The sequence below is a fragment of the Sphaerodactylus townsendi genome, linkage group LG07 (assembly GCF_021028975.2).
Source record: "Sphaerodactylus townsendi isolate TG3544 linkage group LG07, MPM_Stown_v2.3, whole genome shotgun sequence".
In the NCBI taxonomy this organism is placed as follows: domain Eukaryota; kingdom Metazoa; phylum Chordata; class Lepidosauria; order Squamata; family Sphaerodactylidae; genus Sphaerodactylus; species Sphaerodactylus townsendi.
In genome coordinates this window covers 97,745,037-97,763,656 of record NC_059431.1, presented here as the reverse complement: position 1 = coordinate 97,763,656, position 18,620 = coordinate 97,745,037, and the positions used below count along the sequence as shown (strand labels likewise).

General features: G+C 41.9%; 1 protein-coding gene across 2 annotated transcripts; it reads left to right on the top strand.

Moving 5' to 3' along the window:
- Nucleotides 1–2,059: 2,059 nt before the first annotated feature.
- On the top strand, nt 2,060–16,966 carry SARAF (store-operated calcium entry associated regulatory factor). Of its 2 annotated transcripts, none has more exons than XM_048504011.1 (6): nt 2,060–2,294; nt 5,337–5,515; nt 6,822–7,206; nt 9,476–9,572; nt 12,845–12,960; nt 14,955–16,966. In XM_048504011.1, the coding sequence occupies exons 1-6, from the start codon at nt 2,207–2,209 to the stop codon at nt 14,978–14,980; spliced, it is 891 nt and encodes a 296-aa protein (XP_048359968.1). In that variant the 5' UTR covers nt 2,060–2,206; the 3' UTR covers nt 14,981–16,966. The 2 variants fall into 2 exon arrangements, with proteins under 2 accessions (XP_048359968.1, XP_048359967.1); XM_048504010.1 differs by having other exon boundaries at nt 2,061–2,294; nt 9,473–9,572.
- Nucleotides 16,967–18,620: the final 1,654 nt, after the last annotated feature.

Below are 18,620 nucleotides of genomic sequence, written 5' to 3'. Positions count from 1 at the left end.
AACAAATAGATCACAGAACAGTGCATACATTTTCTGAGTTGGAGTGTGGGGTTTACGGGACACACAAACTGCTATTAAATATCTTCTTGTTATTTTGTTGATGAAACATTCTGTACCTAGAAGTGTTAACAAGATTATAAGCTCTGTAAAAATAAGTGAATGTATAGAGTGCATACAAAGTTGCCTTGTGGTGTCACTTTAGGATCTAGGATTAACTAATTTAGGATCAGATCCCAAAATCCTTTGTGGTTACCTTGGACCAGTTATTCTCTGTCAGTCTAATACACTTTCCAATATTGTAGTGGTAGGGCTGCCAGTTCTAGGTTAGGAAATACATGGTGATTTGGGGTGGGTGGGGGGTGGGGTTAAGCAGCCTGAGAAGGATAGCGTTTGGAGAGGGAAAATACTTTAATGGGATATAATGTCATAGAGTCTACCTTCCAAAGTGGCAATTTTCTCCAGGTGAACTGATCTGTGATAGCAGGAAAATCTCCAGCTTCAACCGGGAAGTTGGCAATCCTAATTGTGAGTTCTAGGGTGTCTGGGCGGGTGTCTGGAGATCTCCCAGAATTACAGCTCATCTCCAGACTACAGAGAACAGTTCCCCTGAGAAAAATGGTTCATTTGAATGGTAGACGATGGTATTATACCTTGCTGAGGTCACTTCCCAGCCCCCCCCCCCCCCCAAAAAAAAAAAATCTCCAGGAACTTCCTAACCCAATGTTGGCAATCCTAGGATGGCATGGAAATGTATAGCTAGATTTATGTGCCACTGAACATCATTCTGTTTGTATTGGTTTTATATATATCACAGCCACAAATGTGGCTCACACACCATGTTTTAATCAGATTTTAAATCTGCATACTCCTTTGGAAATAAGCCCATTGAAAAAAGGTACTAACTTCTGAATAAACATGCAACTGGTATTTATTGCTTCAGAAATACTTGCCTCCCATGTCATTACAGCCAATCTTTAGAAGTATATCTATCATCAATAAAAATAATTAGATCAGCTGTTACAGCCCAGTTCTTCACATGGTTTATTCAAAAGCAGATCCTTCATAGTAAGTCTGTACAGTATTGCATCCTAAATATTCATTTGCTTTTATTCGTTTATCATACTTATACTCATGGCAGATTACACAGTGTAAACCAATGCAATAAAATAACATGAGATATTCAGTCAACAATACACCGATGATTACAGAAATTAAAATGAATGTTGTTTCTCTATAGAAGTACACTCGAGTCTTGACCTATTCCATTATACCATGGAACACTTTGTTTGCTGCTAAAGGCAAAGGAGCAGATCAAAGGAGGCATTTTCCTCACTGGTCCATTGGCTTCTTTAATTGACACCCTAACAATATTTATTTTAATAAGTGCTTTCATGATTCACATCTAATTTCTTCAGAAATCTACTGAAAGCGAACTGAGAATCTTTCTTATGAGACAGATTTGGGGAAGGGAGCAGGTTAGTTGTCCTGACTGGGAACAAAAAGATTCATACTGGAAGATTCATAATAGAAATTAACTCTCTGCCTTAATTCCCCTTGCTTATAACCTGCCTCATTCAATGGATTTTCATTACGTTTGCAGTAAGTAAAGGCTTTGTTACATTGCTTAATGTAGCATATGTTATAGGTGTAAATACAAAATATTAAAAGAAATACTAAAATAGATATTTGAAAGATGTACTACGCTCGATCTTAGCCGATAGGCCGAGAAGCTACTACCGTACAACTACATCAATACTTTAACCAACCAAATTCACTGGAGCAAAATCCGCCATCAGAATTCTGCATTCAGAACTTTCCTTAACCCCTTGTTTACTAACAATGGATCACGTGAAATAACCGTATCCTGGATATACACGAAGCACGCTTCTATTGGTTAGCTCGCCTTTTGCTCGGCCCATTTTTGATAGAGAGTGAGCCAATAATATTACTTTGAGAGCCATCAGACCACTCATATCCGGACGTTGGACAAACCGGCTCTCCCTCTTATTGGCTCTGCGTGAAGCAAAGGCGGGGCTTTCAACAAAGGTAGACTGCGCAAGGACTTTCCAGCGCCTAACAGACTGCAAAAGGAGCTGAGGGGAGAAGGTCCGACGTTGAAGCGAAGTGACAGTTGACGCATGCGCTGTCGCCACAGTCACTGACAGGACGAAGCTTGCAGGCTCGAGTCCAGAGCTGAGGCGCAGTCATGGCGGCGCCGACCGGGGAGTTGCTGTGGCTGCCGCTGTTGGTGGTGCTGACGGGAAGCGGCGCGGTGTGGGGCTGGCAGAAACAGGGTAAGGCCGATGTCAGGGTCGTTAATTCGGGAGAAGGAGCCGCATTAGCCTGTCGCGGCCAGATAAACAAGGAACCCGCTTGGGAACCCGTAAAAGTCAGTCAGATGTTTTAGTGCAACATCAGCTTCCCTGGACTGCTGCGTCTTTGTTATAATTTTGTATTGTTTGGCATCAACACATCCATATGACATTATTAAGTCGATTAGACGTTGTCCATCAAATTATATCGGCCATCAAAATTGTATCGGCCATCGGTACCTTTTATCAGATTTAATAAATAGTAATGATCAAGTTACTCATATCGAGTAAATATAGAAGAGATATAATAAAAATTACTGTAAGAGGAATTAGTTAAGTGCCTGGACTGTTTTATCACATACACGTTCCTAATCTTTGCTAGACAGATACCTGTATATGAAGCAAGCTACCTACTAGCTTGGTGTTGTGGTTAGATCAGAGCTGGGGATAACTGTATATTTTATATTTTGTGTCTTAATGTAGCTATGAAATTAGGTGCTGGTTTTGGATGACCAACCCAAGGATTTTGTTATTGTCATTACATTTTAAAATTTCTGTATAGAGACTATTTCAATCTGTGGGGATTCTATATTTTATGTTTTAATGTAGTTATGGAACTATGTGCTGGCTTTGGACCATATTAAAGACTCAGGTTCGAATCCTGACTCTTCTGAGCTCAGTTATTTTGAAGAGTCCAGTGGTGTGTGGTTGACTGCAGCTGGGTTAGCCTGAGGAGGACATCGGACTTCGGGAGGATTTCAGCATAGTAAAAACCACAGTGTAACATGTTAGTTCAATGGAACCTCCTGTTCCAAGGCTTTGCATACCAAAGGTCTTTGCATACCAAAATCATGGACTGACATGGATTCTGATTTCTGCCTTGCCATGCAACAGGTGACTATGGGCCACTGAGTGGTATTAATTGGGTAGGGTATCAATTTACTATACTCTGTCCCACTAAAAGATCTCAGTGGAATTGTGAATTAATCCGCTGCTACTTCCTGGACCTCCTTCCTTGTAGAATGCTCCTGTTGGGTCTTAATGCCTAGTGTCCCCCAGCTCAAACACCAAGCTGGGTCCAGAGGAACAGGGATGGCAAGTAGTGGCCTCCCCATTCTCTTGGCCACCTTCCCCTTGGCCAAATAAGCAAGCCGGGCCAGCCGGATAGTGACAGAAAGGCCCTCCACTCCTGCAGGGCCTGGCAACAGCCTCCCCATTCTCCCAGCCATCCTCCACCCAGCTCAAACACACTTCTGCTGCACTATTAATGACCATACTTTTATTTTTGGGTGGGACATGGTATAGTAGCTATGATAGTTAAATGGAGGTTTTGGTCTACCCCTTTAATGCCAGATGCTGAATCCAAAGAATGAGAAATCGTGTTTCTTTTGCTCGTAGGCTTCCCGGTGACATTCTGGCAACTAGTTGTTTTGGTTAGTAGTTAGATCCATTCATTGGTTCTTGCATTGCTAGTTTTCACAGAAAACTTTGTTTATTGTTTTAATTGCCATTGTAATCAACCTTCAGTCTAGTTCAGTGATTGTGAACTTTGCAGCATCAAAAATTCTGAAAATGCCTGACTCTGCTGGCATGTTTCTCTCTCTCACTCACTCTCTCAAACACGCACACATGCACTGAACGAAAGAGAAACAATTCTTTACATATTGATTTATTTTTTTAAAATAGTCCAATCATGTTTGGTGCTATGTATTACATAAAGAAATGTCAAATTAAACAATTACATATTCATTTATTTTTCAAAATACAGTCTAATCATATGTGGTGCCATGTATTGTATAAAGAAATGTCAAATTAAACAAAAAGGACTCACACTCTTACAAGGAGAATTGCTGCACTAGATATATTATATTTTTATTTTGTTACATTCTTTTATGCAGTATACAAAGAGTTTTTGGAATATTCCTATATCCAACAATATTATCATTGATGTTGCTGTTAATTATAGAATAATGCTAGTACTAATAACTTAACATTGGAAGCAATTCAGTGGAACTTCTTGATCCAAAACATATGCTGGGGAGATGCCAACATTACAAATAAGTAATGGTAGGAGAAAAACATAATCTCTGTATCCTGTTTGTTAGGTTCAACCATGTGGAGGTTGTTGGGAGACTGAAAGCTGGTCTAAGACGGGCCTCTTGAGTCTGATCCAGAAAGGTCATTTTTGAATGTTAGTAAACATTTCAGTTCAGTAGAACTTCTTGATCCAAAGCATATGCTGGGGAGGGCAGCAGTCTTTATGGTCAGCTTGGGAAGAAGCACCTGTCTGGCTGTTATTGGGAGAGAAGTCCAGTAGTGGCCAGGGTGTGATCTGGCAAGGCAGATTTTTATGTATCGCGTTATTAGACTTGGCAATTAATAGCTCAGTCCTTGGAATGAAATCCCTCAGAGTTTAGTTCCCAAGTAAGCACGGAGTGGTTTACACTCTAATAGGCCTTCTGTGTTCAGGTGCAGTGTAATGGTTATAGTGTCAGACTGTTATGTGGGTTCAAATCAGGACTCTGTCATGAAGCTCACTGGCTGACCCTGGGTCAGTCTCTCTCAGACCTAACTTATCAGGCCAGTGACCTAACAATGCTGTACAGTTTTGTTGTGGGGATTAAAATGGAGAATCATGTATACTGTTTGGAGCTCCTTGGAAAATGGGTAGAAGAATCAAAATGTGGCAGGTTTCTATATGGCAAGGGAACAAAACAAGAGCTCTGATCTCGATTGGCAATAATTATGCTTCTTCTTCATTACACCTGCTTATATGGTTTTCTGCAGAAAAGGTATCAAAAATACTTTCTCTTTTCATGCTTTCAGTCATTGCAAAACCTTGTAGCTATATACCTGTGTTGTTAAATCGGGGTTTGCCACAAGGAGACGAAAGCTCACAACACAAACTCTTTGGTTGGCTTTTAAACCTGTCCGCTCCAGTAAATATTAACATCTAGAACTGCAGCTTCAGCACTGGGTTCCTCAAGTCTCTGCTTAAATTAATGCATGCCTGTGTTCTTTCAGAAAGAATCTTGTTGCGAGATGTTCAAGCCCTGACGCTTTACCCTGGTCAATACACCAATTCCCGGCGGACATCTCCAATTCCCCAGTTGCAGTGCATTGGAGGTACAGCTGGATGTGCAGCGTACACCCCTGATGTTGTCCAGTGTTACAATAAAGGCTGGGATGGCTCTGACGTACAGGTACTTTGACTTGAAACTGGTACGAAATAAGTATCTAATAAACAGCCACTTACAATTCAAATGTTCTCCAGACCAGTGATAGTTGCTCAGTGACTTGAGAGCCACTGCTGACTCTTCTGGGCACTGGTCCTCAGTTCTTTATTGAAGTGAAATCTTCAGGGTAAATTTGCAATTCCTTAAGAGTGAAAGACCCCTGTTGTCAAGCATTTCTCATCTGGCTGCTTTCCCCAGTGCCATTCTGAACTCCCACCTTGCAAGCCCTGTTAGGTGCATAAAAACTGGAACTCACCTTGTTTGTGGGACTCTCAGTGGCTTGGAATATTTTATGTGCCAACTTGTGAACTATTGGTGATCTGCTTCCCTAGTCATAAGAAACAACTGATGGAATTTTTAAAATGGTCTTGAAAGAGAATCTGAGAATTTCTGATCTTACATATAGATCCGTTGGGATAATTAATTGGTATATTGCCAGGTAAAATAAATAAATAAACATGATGTAATGGATGCTTCAAATCTACAGCTGGATAATTCACTCTAATTCACTGAGTCATTAGCAAAGTTATTGGTGTCTTTTTTGCTATAGGGACATAGGCATAACACACAGTGCTTGTAAAAAGCACACAGCCGTTTTTGGCTCAAGGCAAGCTGAATCTTTTCAGGCAAAGGAGTAATTGCTGTATCTGATCAAACACAAGATGTCTGCTACATCTTTGAATGGAAGTTTCTTATGTTCTGATGTCTCCTATCTTCATCAAAGTAATTCGAAGCTCAATAATTCAATTTAAAATGTGACGGTTTTTTGAATCAGCTCACTACTTAAAGTGAGCTGTGGGATATATCTGATTAGATAATCCACTGATTAGATAAGACCAAGACCTGGATAGCTTGGGCTAGCTAGCCTGATCTCCTCAGATCTCATAAGCTAAGCAGGGTCAGCTCTGGCAAGTTTGGATGGGCAACCTCCAAGAAATACCAGGGGCATGACATGGAAGCAGGCAATGGCAAACCACCTCTGAATGTCTCTTACCTTGAAAGGCCTACATCATAAGTCAGCTGTGACTTGACAGCAGAAAAAAAGGATAAGATATCATTGGAAAGAATGAAAGATTTCAAAGATCAACATAATGTTAACATGTGACAAATTTCTTGCACCATCACATCTATCAAGTTTTCAACGATGATGTATTTTTCAGTTCCTTGGAAAATCTACATAGTTTGCAGAATGTAAATATACTTCTGGTGAAAACTTGGTCTTGCAGTGAATGCAGAGAAAATTAACACCCCCCCCCCCATTTTTCTATTTCAGTGGGAGTGCAAAGCAGAGATGGATCATTCATATCGCTTTGGAAAAATTGAAGTTAGCTGCGAAGGCTACGATTATCCGGATGACCCTTACGTGCTGAGGGGCTCATGTGGCTTGCAATACACTTTAGAGCTAAGTAAAAATGGACAATATAAGACCAACTACTTCAGCGGCAGTCACCATTCTGCTACTGCTCACGATTCAATAGCTTCTGGGGCTGGATTGGTCCTGGTAGTATTGTTTGTAGTGCTGGTGTATGGCGTTTATAAGCTGTTCCTCTGCGACAACCACCCACAACCTGGTTTCTCTTATGGTGATGGGCCATCAGGAACCTACGGGCTGGGTCATCAGAACCCACCTCCACCTGGATTTAAATCAGGTTTCACAGGTACAGTTATCATCACTATTTGGCAACAGAGATGTAGAACTATTGGACTATAGGACTAGGGTGATGTTTGCTTGGCAGATGGCAGGAGAACTGAGGGTGGTTAGAAATGGGGCAAACCAGACATGTACCTCAGGTCCACAAAAGCTGTTGCCAGTATATCTCATACTCATAATCGATGTACTGTACAGAACTATATAGTGAAATATAAAAATCATAATGAAATACTGGTTGTAGTGCGTTTTCTGGGCTATGTGGCCGTGGTCTGGTAGATCTTGTTCCTAACGTTTCGCCTGCATCTGTGGCTGGCATCTTCAGAGGTGACTTCCCTCTGTGATACACCTCTGAACATGCCAGCCACAGATGCAGGCGAAACGTTAGGAACAAGATCTACCAGACCACGACCACACCACCCAGAAAACCCATTACAACCAGTTGAATCTTGCCATGAAAGCCTTCGACAGTACATAATGAAATAGTCTGTCTCTTATCATTAAGTCCAATTTTAATATATAAATATTTTAAATATATATTTTAATATATGAAGCATAATATTTAAAGTGTTGCTTTAGATCAAAATGCTAAACGTGGTGCATACTTGCACTCTGAAAACAAATCAGTTTAATAATAATGCAGAAGTGTACAAGGTGCACATTATCACTCTATAAACTATAATCACCAAAGGTGATTTTCTAGATGAATTCTTAATTTCAAAAAAGTTCTTTTTGGAAGGATTTTTATAGTCTAACTAGTAATCTGATTTTTATATTTGACTATATTGTTCCATACAGTACATCAGTTGTGTGTACCTTTTTTGGTCTAATCCCTAGTACTTGTAATTAACCTATATGTCTCATGGCAGATCCTTGTGTTTCTTATGTGACAATTTAGGCTAAACCTCCAGTGCTGGAAACAGTATTTGAAAATGAAGATTTGAGCTTGAAGTGGTGATCTTTCTGTCCCTCTTTTAAATGTCTCTCTCTGAAATTATGAGTAGGCTTAGGAGGTTTAAGAATACCATGAAATACAAAAAGTATGGAGGTTTTCTGTTGGAAAATCTATAGCTAGTTAAGTGCAAAGGCATGCAAAAAACTTTTAGGCTGTACTCTTGCTATTGACTTAAGTTTCTTTAATGTTGCAATCCTGAGTAGACTTACTAGGAATCAAGTGGTTCTCAGTTTGCTTTCTTCTGAGTAAACACATCTGGAATGCACCGTTCAGAAATTCCAAAGGCATTTGGCTACTAAAGTGGCGTAGTGGTTAAGAGCAGGTGCATTCTAATCTGGAGGAACTGGGTTTGATTCCCGCTCTGCCGCCTGAGCTGTGGAGGCTTATCTGGGGAATTCAGATTAGCCTGTGCACTCCCACACATGCCAGCTGGGTGACCTTGGGCTAGTCACAGCTTTTCTGAGCTCTCTCTCAGCCCCACCTACCTCACAGGGTGTTTGTTGTGGGGGGGGGGAAGGGCAAGGAGATTGTAAGCCCCTTTGAGTCTCCTACAGGAGAGAAAGTGGGGATATAAATCAAAACTCTTCTTCTTAAAGTGATGCAGGTTTTTTTAATTCAATCTGGTCCACATACTTACATCCATTCACTATCATCAAGCAATAATGTACCTGTTGGCTGTGAATCACAGGAGCTACCGGTATTTATCACACAGGGACTTAAATGGAAGCCATCCAAACCTTCAGCTTCAAATCTTAAACACAGCATAAACAACTGATAAATGCTGGCTGAACCAAATCATATTCTGGTTCCCTAGCAGATTGTCTTCTTTGAAGTTCTTCAGTAGGGCTTAAAAATGTATTTTCGAAGGCTTTCACAGCTGGCATCAATTGGCTGTTGTGGGTTTTCTGGGCTGTGTGATCATGGTCTGGTAGTTTTTGCTCCTAACATTTCACCTGCATTGATGACTGGCATCTTCAGAGGCATGTCACAGTACGATGTGTTTCTCTTGTGTCACCCAAACTTTTTTATCTGAAGAGGCCAATCATAGATGCGGGCAAAACATTAGGGGCAAAAACTATCAGACCATGGCCACACAGCCCAGAAAACCCACAACAACCAGGGCTTAAAAAACCTCAGTCCACTGAAGAAGGGAAGCAGGGAGGGGAGATAACCAGCACTGGGGGATGGGAAGTGGAAAGATGCCAGAAAACTGAAAACATTGTGTTGAATGTGATAGTTGTGAAATGATCTGAATGTGCCATTATTCCTCATTTTTTTTAACTTACAAGAAATATTTCTCTGTATTTATCTTTGAATGAAGAAGCTGCCAGTGGTTTTAGTCCAAATTCAAATTCAGGACCAGGTTTCTGGACTGGATTAGGTGCCGGAGGACTTCTGGGATATCTAGCTGGTAACCGAAGGTAAGCCCTATGATTCGCCATCTTGGGTTGTGTGCGTGTTTTAATCAGGGGTCGGTCCTTCTGTTTCCTGATGAACCATTGTTCATTTTCATTGTGGGTGGGGTGGAAGAGAGGTTAATTTTGATTCCCACGGATCGTACCATCAAATCTTAAGCATGGTTCTGCACAGTTTGACTTGGGAAGAAAAGGACGTGGATTTCAAAAGTTGTGAGAACTGTTTATCTCACCTGTTCATGTTCTGTTTCTTCAGGTTTTTCAGGCATTGGTTCAGTCCTCAGGAACATTATTACAGTGCCTGATAAAATCCAACAGTTTAGTTTTGTGGCAAAATACATTTCAAGCTGGTTACCTAAAATTACATTAGCAGCCACTTGAGATTATAGAACTTGGCTTTCTCAGACAAATACCACTTTCCTTTGATGATGTTCTTAGCTTTGCATAACCTTGCATCATACAGGCAAAGAAATCCCTAGTGTAGTGTTAAACCTGAAACTTATAAGTGGTTTAAAAATAGATATTAGTTTATTATCGTAGAGTTTATGTGCTATGTAAGGATTTCCTAAATTCTGGTCACTAAAATCTCCATTCTAAATTGCTATAATGGACTTTTGCTTGGTCTTCCTTGTTACCTTTTTAAGTCTTTTATGTGCTGCTACATACCTATTTTTTGTTTGTGCTACATATTTCTGCTACATACCTATGTTTTATATGTTCTGCTACATACCTATTTTTTATATGATCTCTGCTTTTCATTTTCCTAAATTGGCTCCCTTTCACCTACAATTTAAGATTTTGCTACTTATGGTAATTTGAAATGTATTATTAACACGGTCGCTTCACATTTTCTGTTTTAGAATTTTCTGCAACAACCGTCTTTGTATGTTTTGGGCCCCAAATTTCTTCTAATTTTCATCTTTGTATTTTTTTTGTTCCTTCCTATACGGAACAGTCTACCAAATGATATTCTTTCACTTGACACTTATTTTTACTAACCTGTGTTTACTGTATTTGCCATTCTCCAACTTTCAAATAGACCTGTGGTATCTTGTCCTTTAGATTGTCAGCCTCCTGGACAGGAACTGTCTCTTCGTGTGTGTGTGTGTGTTTGTGTGTGCGTGCACGCCATCAAGTCACAGATAACTTGTATGGCCCAGTAAGGTTTTCAAGACAAGAGATGTTCAGATGTGGTTTGCCATTGCCTGTTCCTCCATGGAATGGTTCTGGGAATTGATCTGGTCCCTTGCATGTTAATTAGCTGAGGCAAAACACCAATAGGTTCCTGGAGAAACACAACAGCATCCCAAGGAAGTTTATTTCACTAATAAGCCTTCTAGCATGATGCAGAAATTCAGTGCAACACAAAATTGCATAAACCAGAAATATAGACAGTATAAATAAAGTGCTTCTTAAAAAAATAAAGTGTTATATAAAAACCACACACACATAAAGAGCCCATGTGGCAAAGTGGTTAAGAGCAGCAGACTCTATAATCTGGTGAACTGGGTTTGATTCCCTACTCCTTCACATGATGCCTGCTGGGTGACCTTGGTCTAGTCACAGTTCTGTCAGAATTCTCTTAGACCTACCTACCTACCTACCTCTCAAGGTGTGTGTTGTGGGGAGGAGAAGGGAAGGTGATTGTAAGCTTTGAGACTCTTTAAAGATAGAGAAAAGTAGAATATTAAAACTCCTCTTCTTCTACCTGTCTTCCAATCCCTCTGGCAGCTGCTGTTTCATGGTGGTGACCACCTGCCAGGCACAAACCCTACCAGGCAATGGCCTTGTCCACTTTTGTGGAATATGGGGTGGGGTTCCACATTGAGAAAGTGGTGCTTAGAAGAGCTGCAAGTGACTCCTGGGTCACTGAGCATCAGTGCTGTAATGCATTTCTAATTTCAGTGGTTTAAAGCAAATGCAGCAGACTGTAACTGAGAAGCTGTTGTGAGAACTATCAATTAGGTTTAGCCAGGAAGGGTTTTTTCCAGGAGGTCATCTTGGAAGAAAACCAAAGGATATCATCCTGATATGACAAAACTAAATAATTTGTTTCTTCTTAAAAGCACAAAAGGGTCTCATTGTTTTGATCTTTGCATGCCATTATGTGAAGATGCGACACATTCTTAACGCCAACTGTGAAGCGTGTCAGTTAGCCAGAATGCAGCTGACTGTTCCTCTGTATATTTTTAAAGTGAAGGCCAACTTGACAATACTCGGAGCTTATAGTGGAACTGTGCAAGCATCTCAAGATAACCTAACTGCCTGTAAATTTCATGCTTATTTCCCATTTTGAATAATAATTATGATTACATCGTGTAGTTATCTACACTTGTTTGCTCAGGCATCTCATGGCCCATGGAAAGTTACTGGGTTGGCTTCTGCACATGAAAGTATGACCTACCCCATCGCCCTGAAACAAGGTGCTGGTGTGTGTGTGCATGCAAGCAAGCGTGCGCATGCATTTTTGGGATTCAGCAGGGGAGGGATGGGATCCATGGGGAGCTTTCCCACAAAACAGCATGGTGGGCTGACCCAGGAGGGGGGAGATCAGCAAAAGCTCTTTGATGGGCAGGAAACTTATCCACAAGATCCAACCAGTTGAGACTTTGCTTTGTTTTACAGACTTAATGATTGCCTTACATGGCTGTTCATTTGCATGGAAGTTATAATCACCAGAACCTTAGTTTCTAATTTGTATATTGAATACTAATTTATTCATGTATGCTGTTTTGATGTTAGCCTCTGTCTGTTCAATCAACCACCCACCCTTTGGGGAACTCTTAAATATTTTTATAATATTTACTAAACTGTATTTTCTCAGTAGTTGTTGGGTAACTCATCTGTAGTACAGGTCAATTTTCTTGATGATCCATTTGAAGGCATTTTGCTTTGCTCCTCTTATTCTTGCCCACGGTTCAACCTGCTTTGAAATATTATTCATAGCAAAGCAACGGATTATTCAGTTTCAGTAATGGCTTGGTAAAAATAACGAAATTAAAACATATTTTTGAACTGTGAAGCATTAAATAAAGATATGTTTAATATTTGTTTAAAAATTGCTGGGGACACTTTTAGTCTAAGATTTAACTGGCTAGGTATTGCAGCTTTATTGGATGTAATTTTAAATTTGAATTTATTCCTCACCGTCCTCTGTACTCTTTCTTCATTCATAGCTCCAAAATTACTTGACTCTTTGAAATGTAATGTTAGTATCTACTGGAAAACAAATCTCTGGCAATGACCACTAAGATTATCAAAACCGTCTCTCTGCCCAGGTCTCCTTCATATTCTCCATACTACAATACGTGGAGCAGTCCAGCTGCTTCCCCTCCTGGATTTGGCCCTTCGTATGGTTCTACAGTCCCAAGTTCAGGGACAAGAACCACCACGGGTAAGAGAGATGCTGTATTACCTTTATGCTCCTGCTGCCTCTTAAGGATTGTGTCTAGAGCAGTAACCCTTTAGTCTCATTCTGAAATTCATTTCAGTGGGACTTGAGTTACTTGCAGTCAACATGCCATGGATTTTGACATGATTTTGACATGTGTATGCAGAACCCATTGTGTGCTTCATTTATTCAGCATATAGCTACCAAGCTGTTACCAGACTGAAGAAATCATGTCTCCAACATGGTACCAAGCTGCATATAGCTACCAAGCTGTTACCAGACTGAAGAAATCATGTCTCCAACATGGTACCATGATGTTTGCCAGGTGTTTTAGAAAGTGGATGGGGTCATGCAGAGATCCTCTCCAGCAGAACTTCTGAGTGGCTACTGGAGATCTGATTGGCAATACAGATTAAAGCTGGGGTTTGCAACCTGCGGCTCTCCAGATGTTCATGAACTACAGCATAGCCAATTGGCCATGCTGGCAGGGGATAATGGGATTTGTAGTCCAGGAACATCTGGAGAGCTGCAGGTTGCAGACCCTGGAATTAAAGAATATTGTTTCAGTGGCAACTAGTGGCGCAATGTTGGTTTCATTCTCTCACCCTCTTTTCCAGTGGTTTTTCTTTTTAATTAGCTATCTTCTCCCCTCTTTATTTCCGTCATTGGAGGCCTGTAGTGTCTTCCAATAACTTCTTTATTTGCACAGTACAGGTGGTTAAGAAAGCGTTATGGAGATGTACAGGAAGCCTAGCACATATTACATGTTAACTTCTGAATTAAAATAAATTGAAATTCTGAATCTAATACAAGCATTTCATCCAAATGTTAAAAAACTGAATTTATGATCCTCTATCAGACACATAGGCCTATTATGAACTAGTGGTCTGCCCTGCAGTGAGTGTACATTCTCTTCGGGGTAGAGTTTCTATTATGGACACCTTTCCCTCCTTCTAAACTCACTGAGCTCCAGATATGATAATCTCTGCTGTTTCCAAGAGTGATTTTCCCTGGCTCCATAGGGAAAGCATAGCAGATAGCTCTGTGTTACTCTCTCCTTGGTTTTTTCCACTCCTCCCCCACCTTAGTCCCATCGTTACGGATCAATTAGAAGGACTCCTTTTTACCTTTAAACGTGTAGATCTTTTGTTGGAGCAAAGGGCCATATTAAATCAAGCTAAATAACTCTAGATCTAATATGAGAAACAAAATAAGGCACCAAAAAGGGGCTATGGAGGAAAAAGGAAGGCAGCGGTAGTGGGTAAAATAGCATCTTGACTCAGCGCACTTTGCAGCAGGGGGATCAGGTAAGGACAGAAAGCAGTGGGGGAATCCCACTGCGAAGTGAGCAGCCATGGGGGAAGTGGAGCATGCATAACAGGTCTTAGAATTAAAAAGCTTTTTCCAGATGTCTTTTTCAGAAATTACTTTTGAGGTTAGGAAGTATACAGTAATAGCCTGGGTCACACTGTATTTATTACTATGATCTTTTATGCCTACAAACAACATGCCCTGTTACTTTCCAGGGCTTGAGGAACTATTCTGCTGATCCTTTAAAAAAGTATTTATAACATTTTTTTAAAAATCCAAACTTTTCTTCAAGTTTAGGGTAACTTTGTACCCCTCCTCCCGTTTTACTCTCTCAACAAGTCTGTGAAGTGATCTTTGGCTGAAAGGGAATGAGTGATCCAGATCCTCCAGTAAGTGTAATGACAACAGTGAGGTTTGGACTGAGAATGACGTCAACTTCATATGGTCCCACTGGGCTAGTATAGTGTGTACCACACCATGTGCTTCCCATGTATTTAGAATGTATCTAGAATATAGCATGCTTAAACATTCTAATATGAATAGCCTTAAACACACTCAGCTCTGTGTCCGGTTGCGTCCCTTGTCATCAGGATCGTTGCCTTTACATGATTTCAGAACCAGTCAAACCAAATTCCACTGTCTTTGTAATTGTGACTCTGATCTTACTCTTTTTCCCTCCTCTGTAGGTTTTGGGGGCACAAAAAGGAGATGAATTTGTCTCCTCATCCGTCTGAGCAATTGAATAAAAGCAACAGCATCCCAGCACATGTGAAGCTTGCTTGTTGGGTTATTTGTAAGATTCCAGTTCTGGATTGAGTTGTATATATTCTTGTATCAGCCTTTTATATAATATACTGTAAGGTTTTAAGTTGAAACCTGTGGCGTGTTGAATAATTGTTTGGAAAAACAAATAGAAATTCAAAATAATTAAGAATTTGTTTCAATCCTGTTGTTAGCACTTAAGAAAATCCTGTTGAAAGCTGTGGCTTGAACCTGAGTAAACTGTAGGTGAGTTCAAGTTATCGCTGGCCTTGGCCTGGCATCTCATATGTTTCTTTAGCAAATGCACATGGGGTACAATCTTTTGCCTCAAACCAAGGGTTGTGTGGTGGGGCTCCAGGATGCTGGCTGTGATGTGGATGTGACCGTGGGAGATGGCTCAGTGAAACTGGTAGAGTGGGACTTCTCCACCTGCCCCTTCCCTGCTGTGGCTAATTGGTATCCAGATTATGCCCCAGAGATAAAGATACCCCCTAGGAACAGCATGAGGAACACAATGGGATAGGAAAGGGTCCCTCCTGTTCCACCAATGTAAGCAGGGCACTGCATGTCAAAACAGCATCGTTTGATCCTACCCTCTGAACATAGGTTCCTGTGCTGCCATTTGCTCAGTCCTGATAGTAGGGGCAACATCTGTAGTGCCCTCTAACTCAAGGTATGTTGTCGGGAAGAATGGGCTTGAGACACATGCCCACAAATGCGTACGAGGCTTAGCGGATCATGATTTTCCTTTCACAGAAGGAAAAATCAGTCATTTTCAGAGAAAAAAGTAGAAGCAAGGTGATTTGTGTCCCGTCATGCACGCGCCTTTAAAGACTCCGCGACAAGAGTTCTTCTGGGTATAAGTTCCTCTCAAGAATCAAAAGTTCCCTCTGGACAAAAGGGGAACTTTCTCTCTCAAAAGCTTATACCTGGGAAATGTTGTTGGTCTTTAAGGCATAACTGGGCTTCAATCTTGCTCATCTATTGCAGACCAATGTGGCTACTTACCTGAAATGTTCTTCAGAGAAAGAGCTTTATCATGTGCAGTACTAATTTATGTTGGAATAAACCTGTAGATTCTCAATATTATGGGGTGGATTCTGAAGAGGGGATAGATCTGCTGAAGAAGCCCTTCACTGATGCATCTAGAGTGACTTGCTTCAAGCAGAGACTCCTTCCACCCAAGGAAAGTGTTTGCCCTAGCAGAGTGGATCTGTGCAATCCGGCTCATGAGCTGTAGTGGCTAGTATGTATGTGTAAAGTGCCTTCAAGTCACAGCTGACTTCTGGTGATCCCAGCAAGGGGTTTTCAAGGCACGTGAGAAACAGAAGTGGGTTGCCATTACCTTCCTCGGCAGAGCCTTCCTTGGTGGTCTCCCTTCCAAGTACTGGCCCTGATGAGCTTCTGAGATCTGCTGAGATCAGGATATATCCTGCCACCTTTCCTCCACAGTGGTTGTTATAAGCACATCTTTGATTTGGCCTTAATGGGGGAGACTTGAGTCACCTAAAAGGGTGATCCCTGGTCTAGCTCTTGCCACAGGCAGCTAATGATTCTTTATCATTCATGGCATTGTCCAGCTAGTTCAGAGTGGCTTGGGTGAGAACTGTGATCAGGGGATCCCTACAGGTTTCCATATCAGCTGCTCAGGCACAAGACTGCTTCCCTGCATGGATCCTCCTTTCTTGATTACAACAGAACGTGGGTCGCACAACATATAACGGACTACTTTTTGTGTTTCCCCCCCTGCCTTTGGCTTTGTTTCCTATCTGAGGATTGTAGTACCAGATCTTTTTAATATAACCATCCAGCCTTAATCTTACTGAAAGTTTTAAAAATGTGGATGTTGTCTTGTTTTCCTGCTCCCCCAGTCTGGAAATAAAAAAGGTTTGCATTTAAAAAGTTCTAAAATAAACTAGTGTCATGCCTTTTCAAATTGGTGTCACAGCTCAGTATTAAGCAAATGTGATTTGTCACTTAATGAATAGGTGGTATTGGGAATTGACCATGAGGGTTCCATCAGCTCTGAGGTAAGAGGCATCTTGGAAGCTTGAGTGTTTCCCACTGGTCCAAGTCAGCCATAAATTACAACATGGATCCGTGCATTTCTCAGGCATAGAAATCCAGCAACATTCCCATTCCTATAGGCATCACAGTTCATTTAGTAAGAAGGGCAGCCATCAACGCTGCATTTGATTGTCAAGCCTCAGTTGACGAGACATGCAAAGTCAGTGGTCATCCTTTGCAATCTTTGTTAGGCATTACAAGATAAATTCTTTTTCTTCAGCTGATATGGCTTTCAGACTTCAAGTTCTGCAACAAGAAGTGGAAGATTCATAATCCCCACCTGAAGACAGAGGGATGCCACTATTGGAAGTCCCACGGAGCCCAAAATTGAATCTTGGGCCCTTTCCGCACTGCAACGGTGCGGGGGGTGGTGGTGTTGGCATAAACAATGCCGACGCACCCCCCCGGGACCGTTCACATGGACAGTCCCGGGAGGGCAGGAGGCGGCGGCGCAGCCTTCGCACTGCAGGTCCGCGACTGCTGCTGGACGTTTGCTTTTGTTCCTGAGCTTTGAGCTTGCTTAGCCTAGAAGCCAGGGGACACGCCCGCTAGCCCGAGAGCGCATGGCTCCGTGGAGTCTCAGGCCAGGAATGGTCCCCTGGCCTCTGCAAATGCTTCCGGAAAGCCAGGAGACAAGGTAGGCGTATTCGGTAGTTGGGAGAAGCCGATGGCTTTCTCTCCAGCCGCTGCCGCTCAATAACGGGCAGCTGCTGGAAGTCGGCCAAGCTTCCGCCAAATACCTCTCTCAGGGAGCCTTGTGTTCAGAAACAGCAGCCCTCCCCGCCAAGTTGCGAGGTCGCGGTAACCCCCTCCCCAGGGACACTTTTTAGCATCCCTGGGACACTGTATTCCGCTTGTGTGGAAACAGCCTTGGAAACTTACCGTGAGGGTTTCTTCTGCTTTGAGGTCAGGAGGGCATCTTCCCACCCAAGGAGTGAATGGGAAGCAGGGGCATAACAAGATTCTACTTGCTGCAGAAATGAAAAGGAGGACGAGGCTTAGATGTATGGCAAATCTTTACATGCTTGGAAATCGTTAAGAAAGTGGAAAATGTTTTTGCTTGTCCTCTTCCCTAACATTTGTTTTTCTGTTCTATGTTCTTTGTTTTATTTTTTTTCCTGTCCTCCTTGTTAGCTTGGAAAGCATTTAAACTGATCCACAAGTTCCTACATGGGGAACAGGAAGCAGAAAGTTTTAGTCCTGCCTTCCAGAGCAGCCAGTGGCAAACATCCACACTTCCTCAGTGTAGTCGACCCACGTGGTCAGCGCAAGAACGAGACGAGACGCGGAGATAACATCTGGTGGAGATCGCCAGCAGCGGGAGCGCGGAGGTCCGTGTTCCTAGCGAGTCTCCCGCGTGCTGGTTCCTGGCACCTTTTATTGTGATTCTATCGGGGGCGTGTAGAAGGGAGGAACGGAGGGGGTTCCGGGAGAGCGGGAGGTCGGGAGATCATCATGTGATGCATGATCTCACCTGGCTAACGCATGAGAGGAGCCGTGAGCTGCCTGAGCCTAATCCTCAC